Source organism: Perna viridis, chromosome 2 (assembly GCF_037379345.1).
Source record: "Perna viridis isolate PV_CMFRI_1.1 ecotype Kerala chromosome 2, ASM3737934v1, whole genome shotgun sequence".
Classification (NCBI taxonomy): Eukaryota; Metazoa; Mollusca; class Bivalvia; order Mytilida; family Mytilidae; genus Perna; species Perna viridis.
This window is the reverse complement of record NC_142446.1, coordinates 32123164-32132638: the sequence shown is the minus strand read 5'-3', so window position 1 is coordinate 32132638 and position 9475 is coordinate 32123164. Positions and strand designations below refer to the sequence as shown.

General features: G+C 33.2%; 1 protein-coding gene across 1 annotated transcript; it reads left to right on the top strand.

The window, feature by feature from the left end:
* The first annotated feature begins 2389 nt into the window (after positions 1 to 2389).
* Positions 2390 to 7473, top strand: LOC148624663 (uncharacterized). The gene is made up of 3 exons (XM_088571169.1): positions 2390 to 2599; positions 3509 to 3727; positions 6827 to 7473. The coding sequence occupies exons 1-3, from the start codon at positions 2515 to 2517 to the stop codon at positions 7300 to 7302; spliced, it is 780 nt and encodes a 259-aa protein (XP_088427295.1). The 5' UTR covers positions 2390 to 2514; the 3' UTR covers positions 7303 to 7473.
* The last annotated feature ends 2002 nt before the right edge of the window (positions 7474 to 9475 follow it).

The window sequence follows — 9475 nt, the reverse complement described above, 5'->3', positions numbered from 1 at the left end:
TGTGGTTTTACATCCTCGTGTGTTTTAGAATAAGAAAGTTAAACCGATCGAACAGAATTTGCAGGAACAGAATTGAAACATTTTGAAATTTCTGTCAAATCAATCAAAGGTGTTCATCTTTTTGTTACGAGAAAATTTAGTTGTAAGATGCAAAGATAAATTACAGCAACCATACACTCCTAATATTGGAACCTCAAAATCTGTTTAGCTAATTTTTTAATTCCTCTAGTACTCGGACGTCTTTCTTTAATGATACTACTTGCATCGCATGCATTTACACATTTATCTAGTCTAACCAGGAGTTCATTTATAATTAAAGCCAAAAAAGGGCTTTGTTATAATTTGATTCTTAGTCCGAAACTGATAATTGCTACCAGTCCGTATTTAACTTAATACAATGAACCTAATAGTTGTCTCTATTTATATAAATAAAAATCCACCAGTTTAGTTATGATGAGCATTAAAACTATTTTGCATTTTATTATGTTTTTTTTAGTTTCTGTTTTTTATTCTAAAAATGATTTTGTTAATTTCTCTTTCAAAATATAGATGAAAATATTTATCAAAAGCATAGTGACCATAGTCTGTAGTGTAGCAAAGTTAAAAATCCCACCTTAAATTGAAAACTGTTATAAAATTTCTATCAAAGTTAACGTAGGTAGCCCCATCAGAAATCGGGAACCCTCGGATAATTCCGGCAATGCTTTGAGTCAAAGTGTTCAAAAGAAATTTGCCGTGAAGTTGCGGTTACCCTTTTAGACATATTGTTGCGGAAAAAGCTTGTCTCACTATGCAGCAGTTAGAAAGGAAGGGAACAAACGCCCGACACTGCGTAGATCTTTTAGCGTACTAATGCTAAACGGTACAAAATTTCTTGGTACCAATACCAACATATTCACTTTGTTACCCCTTTCCACACCACCGGTGGCGGTTGAAATGCAAGTATCGGCTAAATGTCTAAACGGAACATCCAAATATAGCCACCCACCATGTCATATTTTGCGATGTGCATTTGACAAGATGCAAACTGTGTCCCTTTTTCACAATGAAGAATGCATCAATGAAACAAGTGATATATAGGATCCGTGGTACTACTGTGAGGATACGGAAACTATAAATTAATCTTTATAGTTTCATATGCATGTTATGATGAAATCCCGACGTAAAAACATACCGGTATATGTTCATTGTTGTAAAACATTAAAAAAAAGGATGGAACACCTAGAAATAAATATATAGTCTTCATAATTTGTAAATAAACAGTTCCAAATATAACGGAAATATTTTTTGGACAAAGTGTGTTAGATGCAATAATTTTTTCAATTAACGGTATCGCAGTGGGTACTAATTATGTGCTCATCTACTCGCTGACATATTGCCTCACTCTAATTAGGATAAATTTAAAGCCGGTCTTATCCAAAAGAAGGGCATCATTTACCCAGATCATTTCAGTTTAGTTTCCACTTTATAGATGAGGTTTTGTCTTGATACAGTCATAGATCATTGATCTACCTCTAATAACTTGAGATAGAGGATACTATAAACACTATAAAGTCAGCCTCGACCTTGACCTTAGATATTGATAAAAAGAGAAACTCGTAACGAAACTATACGACAAAGGCAATGCCTTCCTGTTCAGTATTGTTCCTTTCATCTATGGCAAGCATCCCCTCAACTCCTGCGTATGCATGGAGTTATCGTATCACAACTCATACTTTTTGGCAGAGCTTGATGAAAATACGCGGATTTTGATCTGTCTTACGATAATGCTTCTGGAACAGAATTATTATAAGATTGAAGTGAACGCTACAAAAAGCGAGTTGTTGTGGTGTATTTATCTGCACAAGGAGAACCAGTTTGTTTACCATGACATAACTTTCCCTTTCTCTTCATCTACCCCGACGTGACATTTTATGAGCATCTCTGCGAATTATTCTGAAAAAAAGCAGGGGATGCTTACTCTTCTATATGCATGCTCCAAGATTTTTTTGAGTCTGGATTGCTCATTTACTTTTGTTTTTACGTGAGTGCAATTTGAGGGTTATCATGTTCTTTGTTGTTTGTGCCTATTTTCTTTGCCTTGTCATTGTCTGCTTCGGGATAGTGATTTTTTTTTTAAATTAGCATTTTAATCCTGGTTTCCCTGATGAATATCCCTTTCTGGTAAGGTTTCCAATTTTATTTGTTTTAACAGTGACTGCTGCAAGTTCCCTTCCGACATGCCAATTTAACTCAATGCACTGAAGTAAATAATAAAACCAGCAACCTTCACCGAATTATATCAATACGTATTTTTATTTATTAGCCGGTTTAAAACTGTAATAAGTAGTTCCATAATATATAATTAATTCTAGTATTATAACGGAATAATATTAACCATCGCCGTGGAACAATAATTTGAAACAATATCATAATTACTTTAAAGGCAATTAAAATAAAACTACTTTAATGAGAATTAGTTAGGACCGAAAACTCTGGACCATTCAAGACGGAGAAGATAATTCAGTCTTTGATATGACTTTAAGACTTGCATATAGAATGCCTAAACCAAATTTATATAGTATTGTGATACTTCGTTTAGCTATAACAGCTTCAAGTGGTAAGTATACAATTATAATACATATTTTTTTTTCATAATAACATGTCTATTCGTCATAACTTAATGGAAACATATGGAAAAGCTTTAATAAAAAATCACAATTAAAGCATGTTTTTAAGTCACGTCCTTTTAATGCCATCCCTTGGCATCTGTCATCGTCGTCGCTAACAATTAACAAAAAAAGAGGGAGGCCTGGCATCAATAGTTTGCCTTTATTTAAAAAACCTCAACAAATAGAAGTAAACTTACTAGACCTCTTCGGCTTTTCAGTGTGATGAAATATATCTAACCATGGAAATATTTTCATGAAAATCTGTTGACCCTTGTTGGAGTTATTGTTTTTTACGTTACTTTTTGCTTTTTTGTTTCAATTTTTAAAAATCTAATGTTGAGCGATTCAAGCTCTTTAGAGCCTCTTGTTAAAAAATAAAAACATAAACTGACGTTTAATTCAATTTATTCTGCTTCATTAGATAATTAAAAAAAACTCGTAGGTTTGTTATATTTTAGTAATCTTACGAAAAACAACTGTCCCATATACCAACCTATCCTCTCCAAGCTATGGTCGGCTCATAAGGCTTGTCAGCATCCCCGCCACCTTCCTCTGTCACTGGCCACTTTTGCAGTATAAATATAATGTTGACTTACTCTTTTCTTAATTAAAAACTTGCATTTAAATGTTAAACCATGTATTGATATACTAGTATAATACCAAATCTCCTACACGTAGTTGTGGTTATATCTTAAAATGGTAACAATTGATGGAAAGACGCAAAATTTGCTGTGTTGTGTGCGTTCAAGTATTGAAGTATGGTTTTAAATCCATTTTTTAAAAATTTACATAAATAAAATGCGAACGTTTTCTTACTGGAGAAATATTTACATATATCTTTATTTCATCGATAACAGAATGTTTTATTGGAGATTACAGAGGAACTTTAAGCCAGACAGTATCTGGTATCATTTGCCAAAGATGGGACAACTGGTGGCCACACATCCCAGACGAGTCACATCGGATAGGCTCAGAACATGCTAACTATTGTCGCAACCCGAATGGCAGTGACTTCACATGGTGTTATACAACCGACCTAAACATTGTTACAGAACGATGTGGATTGACAAAATGTGGTATGGTATACTGAGTTATAGCTGTACGTAGTAGTAAACCTTGAACCGCACATGCAAATAAGATGCATTATTACATTCCTTGTTTCCCATTTTAGCGTTCGTGCATCATTTGGGTATCGTGCGTGCGGGAAACCTGAACGTCTCAAGTGGTGTAGCTAATATGCTTGCAAGGTAACCAAAGGGGCTCATTACGGAAGTTCCACCATTCAATGAAAATCATTATACTCTTTTTTGGCTTTTTTTCAAGCAATGCATTAGTGAAAAATAATCTAAGAAAAAATCTTTTAAAAGCAAGATAAGAAACCATACATTGTTTTTATTTACCCATTCTACCATTTTTGCGCCTATGCTAATTTGACTCAAGCACAGATAAAGTATGATTTTTTTACTCAATAACTCAAAGTAAAATGTTTTTTTTTTTAAATAAAACAATTCACCTACCTCCTTTTTTGTCTTGCTTAACTTTTTGGCCTTAGGTAATCCTAATTCTAATATGACGCGCTTCGAACCTCTTTAGACAACAACCATGGTAAAAAAGTGATCAACATTTCGTGCATTTCATAGGCTGCGTCTTTTCAAAAATGTGAAGAAACTGGTCCTATTAGAATCGAAATAAATAACGGAAACTCCATTTTATCGTTCAATTTGTTTTACCACGGGCTGGTCATCTTCTTCGTTATTTAACCCCTAGCAATCGCTCGGGGTAAAACAATGCGACAAACATGACAGCCTGTCGTAAAGGCTAAAAACCACTAATTCCACTTCCCATAGGCTTCTATGCTAATTTCACAATATTCAATGGCTTCTCTGGACTTTACCTTAACTTTAACCTGCAGATGACTATATATCAGCATGATTCTACATATGTCAGCTCACAATCCTCAGAATGGCATGTGGGGTTAGCAGACTTGCAGTGCAGTACTGGTCACCGGAAGTGAAGGGTCTATAAATAGCATGGGAAATCCCAGTGTTTTCACAAGATAGGGGTATATTTAAAAATCATTATGGAGATTAGGCTTCACATCACAAGAAGCAAAATGCACCTATAAAATGTACAGAAATGTTTTTCCTTTCAGAAACTGTTTAAATTTTTTAAATAAGATGAGAACTTTTTTCGCAGCACTATGAGGAACAGGGGTAATTTCTGCGTAGGACTATTTTTGCGTACGTTCCAAATGCTCATTGGTTGAATTGGTGGTCTGTAACCTAAAGAGTCACTTTTTGTCTTAGAAAAAATAAATAACTATACAGGTATCTTCCTACACACATACTGAATGCATTTGCAAAGTTTCAGTGAAATGTGACAAGCACTTTTTTAAATATTTGATTTTTAAATATAGGGTAACCAAGTTGTGCGAGCAAAAAAGTGAAAATATTCTACCATACTGAAATGCATTAAATATTTGCAAAGAACTTTTTCTGACTTTTCAAATAAAAAATATCAATCACAACTTGTTTTTTAACAATATTAATGAAGAAATAGTTTTAAAAGTAATCATTTTCTGAGAAATTGGTCTATTTTTAAAAATTTATTTCTGACATGCCTCCCCCTTTTTCTTGATCACATGTCAAAAATCCTAAATCTTTAAATTTTCACAAAAGGTGATATATTTGGCTTTAAATTTGTAAATACAGTGTTTTCACATTAGAACATGACCAGTAAAGGGCACCTAAAGCAAAAAAAGTGCTCAATAATGGATTTTCCATGTTGCCATAGGGGAATGCTTATATGGCCTTAACCGCAGTAATGAAAGTGAGTTTTTCCTCATTTCTAACCTAATTTTTGCTCAAATCTACACAAAACTTGATTTCAAGTGCTTATTACTACCATATTTAGGTAAATATAGCCCTCAAAGTTTAATATTTGATATTTTTACTAAATTTTCTACACTTTTTACAAGATAGGACATAAAAATCAGCCAAAAAGACCAATTTTCCATAATTTGGACCTATAACTTAAAAAAATGCATATTTTGAAGGATTTTTGTAGTGTATTCCTCTCATGGCAAAGTTAACAAGATCTTCAAGTAGTTTAAAGCTATTTCAAGAAACTTTTCATTTTGCCATGGCTTCATCTTAAGGCTAAAAACCACTAATTCCACTTCCCATAGGCTTCTATGCTAATTTCACAATATTCAATGGCTTCTCTGGACTTTACCTTAACTTTAACCTGCAGATGACTATATATCAGCATGATTCTACATATGTCAGCTCACAATCCTCAGAATGGCATGTGGGGTTAGCAGACTTGCAGTGCAGTACTGGTCACCGGAAGTGAAGGGTCTATAAATAGCATGGGAAATCCCAGTGTTTTCACAAGATAGGGGTATATTTAAAAATCATTATGGAGATTAGGCTTCACATCACAAGAAGCAAAATGCACCTATAAAATGTACAGAAATGTTTTTCCTTTCAGAAACTGTTTAAATTTTTTAAATAAGATGAGAACTTTTTTCGCAGCACTATGAGGAACAGGGGTAATTTCTGCGTAGGACTATTTTTGCGTACGTTCCAAATGCTCATTGGTTGAATTGGTGGTCTGTAACCTAAAACATTGATAAAATGGAGTTTCCGTGATTTATTTCTTAAATAAGCATAATTCACTTAAATCCAATTAGGTTAGCAAGGATGCTTGGGGCAATTGAAATACTTGACGGGAGCAAAAATATGAATTTGGACATACAACAAACAAACTCTTAGTGTGAAGGTTACGGCAAGTATTCGGTGCATTCATATTCAACGTGTTGACATGAAAGGACTTATTTTTTTTTATTATTTACACAGGTTACCGTTTTATCCATAGTTTGGTTTAAGCAGGTTTGAGACATTTAATTTTACATAAGGTTTGATAAAACATTTCATATGAAACCTATTTCAGGCTTCTGAGCTATTTTCCAATCTCTAATTATTAATGAATAAAACAACTGTAGTCAGAAAAAAACTAGATACACTGTAATTAAATTGCTTTAGTCGACTGATCTTTTTTAACATGTTTACAGATGGATTTCGTGTTTTTTTTCAATAAAAAATCATTGTTATCCATTGGTTTAACGGAACTTGAAAGTGTAAGCATTTTTTGCAACCATTTTCTCTTTTCAGAACGAACAACAGAGGGCAAAGGAAACTTAGTGACAAGCACCGAAAAAATCCTGACTACAACTGGTAAAAATGACCTGCTTTTTGTTGATACATCGCCGACCAGCACAAACAGTTTGACAATTACACAAATTTCATCCACCTCTATTTTCACCAAGACCACCACATCATGTTCTTGTCCGTGTAGCGCAGTTTCGTCTGTTTGGTTTAACTATTTCTATGGCAACCTTACGGACACGGAGAAAAATGAAATTTTGAGAAAAGAAAAAGAAAAAATAAGAAAAGAACTTGTAGTCGACGAGAAAGGACTTTCATCTTATATACGTAAAAAGACTTGCGCAAAGGATAACAGGCCTGTTGCTATTTCAATGGGCACTACTATCGGCATAGGAATAATAGTGTCTGTTGTTATTTTGTTCGTGCTAGCAGATATTACTAATTTACCAGTACTGTGTTGTAGAAAGAAGTTGTCAAGATAGACAGAGTTGCTCTACGTGTACTTCGTTTTCTTTGACACCAGATATGTTTTGTCTAATTTGTTTCCCGACAAAACTTTATTAATTAGATAACGGATCTAATAAACAATGCTGCTTTTTGTTAGTGTAATTATTATTACAAGTGTTATATGATATTCTAACAAATTAAATATCTATTTACATGGGTCACATTAGTCACGGCCCACGTATTGTTGATCTTAACATCGATACCATAGGCCTTTCAACCTACATACCGAAAGTAGATGAAAGGACTATGTTATATAAGCTATGCATATTTTATTTCATTTTTGCTCAAATATAACGAGAATAGATATGGTAAATATGTCAAAGAGACAAAAACCCCACCAGGATGCAAAATGTTCATTCCAATTTTTAAGTGTCCTGTAAATTCAAAGGGCAATACTCAAACAATGTTAATTTCCTCTATTTATTTGGTATCTATTGCCTTCCTTACAGTATAATATAGTTAGGTTAAAATAGAGGTGGTAAATAGTAACTAATAGTGAAGTTATAATCAAAGTGTAAATTCGAGTTTTAAAATAGGGTTACCGATAGTCAATAACGTGCACTGTTCAATTTATCATTGATCATTGTTTTGGTGTAAACAACATGTTACAGTCGGGCTGAGTTAAATGTCTACATAAAAAAAACCTACAAAGTACAGGAAGAATTCAGGGAAAAATTGAGTATGCAGACGGATTTCATTAAAGTGAAAATGATAAAAACTAAACAAAATAACGATTCATTTTTACAATTGTCTTCTATTTTCATATAACAATTACACTGAGAGACTACTTTTAAAAATATATGAAACTTGTCTTTTTTTCACTATGATTTCCATATGTGATTTAAAAATTGTTTATAAAATTTAAATAGTTATGGCGGTAATCAAAAGAATGTAATCCAGGGACAAAGACCAGATATGGAAAACAAACATACAAAACAAAGAACATTAAGTAACTAAAATCATACATACAAAGTAACAAAAGCAAATGAGCAACTCGGACTTCACTGGTGAAATGGTCTTAAAAGAAGAAGACAACAAATTACTTTTCAACTGAATTTTCTCAATTGTTTTATAAGCTCTCTTGCATATTTCCGCACTTTACGTTACAGTTTTGATTTTCCCGCCAATTATCACTCCTGTTGAGAATAAAAACAAACCTACGAGGTTTAAACTCTTAAATCATTTACAGGAACTATTTACATTCTTTTCAATTAAATGTATTGTGATTTTATCATCTCTAGCTAATGTTTATTTGTTCACCAAATTACCAAAACCCTTTAACATGTACTGAAGTGCCGAGATTTACCCAGCAATTTTCGTTCTATCTTCTCACTGACTGCTTTGTTAAGTTGTTAAATGAACAAATCTAAAAGTTTCCATTCCTTGTTTGTCTACCTCGGACTTGACTTTTTATGAGCAACTCGGCGGGTGTTTCTAGAAAAGCAGAGGACGCTTACCCTACCGGTGCACCTGGTCCATGCTCCCAGTTTTTAGTGGAGTCCCAGTTGCTCATTTACTTTTGTTACTTTGTATGTATGATTTTGGTTACTTTATGTTCTTTGTTGTGTATGTCTGGTTTCCTTGTCTGGTCTTTGTCCCTGCATTACATTCTTTTGATTACCGCTATAACCTTGGTTCCCTTGATTACTCTATTGTACATAACTTTATTTTTTTTTTATAATAGATGTTACAATTTAGCACTTGCTATTTTATTTTTCAGTCGGTGGCCGTAAAAATAATAATTGGAAAGCTGAAGTTCTAATTTTATTTTTTTCTTTTCACTGGAGAAATCGGGTCGGTGGATTCGTAAACCAAAAAATTAAAAAATACAGCGGCCTTAACAACACATTTCTAAAACAGTGTGGTACAATAAGGTCATTTCATATATTATATTTCGAATGACAAGCTTTAAGACACAAATTCAAGTAATTTTTAATTGCTTTTTCGGTTTTATTATCACAATATGAAAGCTTTACAAAGATGTTTGTTTTGATCACTATTATTTTGTATTAAAGTGAATTTAGCCGTCAATACCATCCCGTATAGAAGCTAGCCTTCAACAACTAAAGCGTCAATAATAATCATGAGCGGCGCATGCGTTCAAAATTTGAATTAAGTTATTCGTATAATAAAATATCCTCCAAAGGC

What these genes read in the sequence shown, in the direction of transcription:
- LOC148624663 (XM_088571169.1), top strand. Translation starts at nt 2,515, where the DNA reads ATGACTTTAAGACTTGCATATAGAATGCCTAAACCAAATTTATATAGT. An exon ending in AGCTATAACAGCTTCAAGTG is followed by an intron (nt 2,600 to 3,508) that starts GTAAGTATACAA and finishes CATCGATAACAG; the next exon opens with AATGTTTTATTGGAGATTAC. An exon ending in ATGTGGATTGACAAAATGTG is followed by an intron (nt 3,728 to 6,826) that starts GTATGGTATACT and finishes TTCTCTTTTCAG; the next exon opens with AACGAACAACAGAGGGCAAA.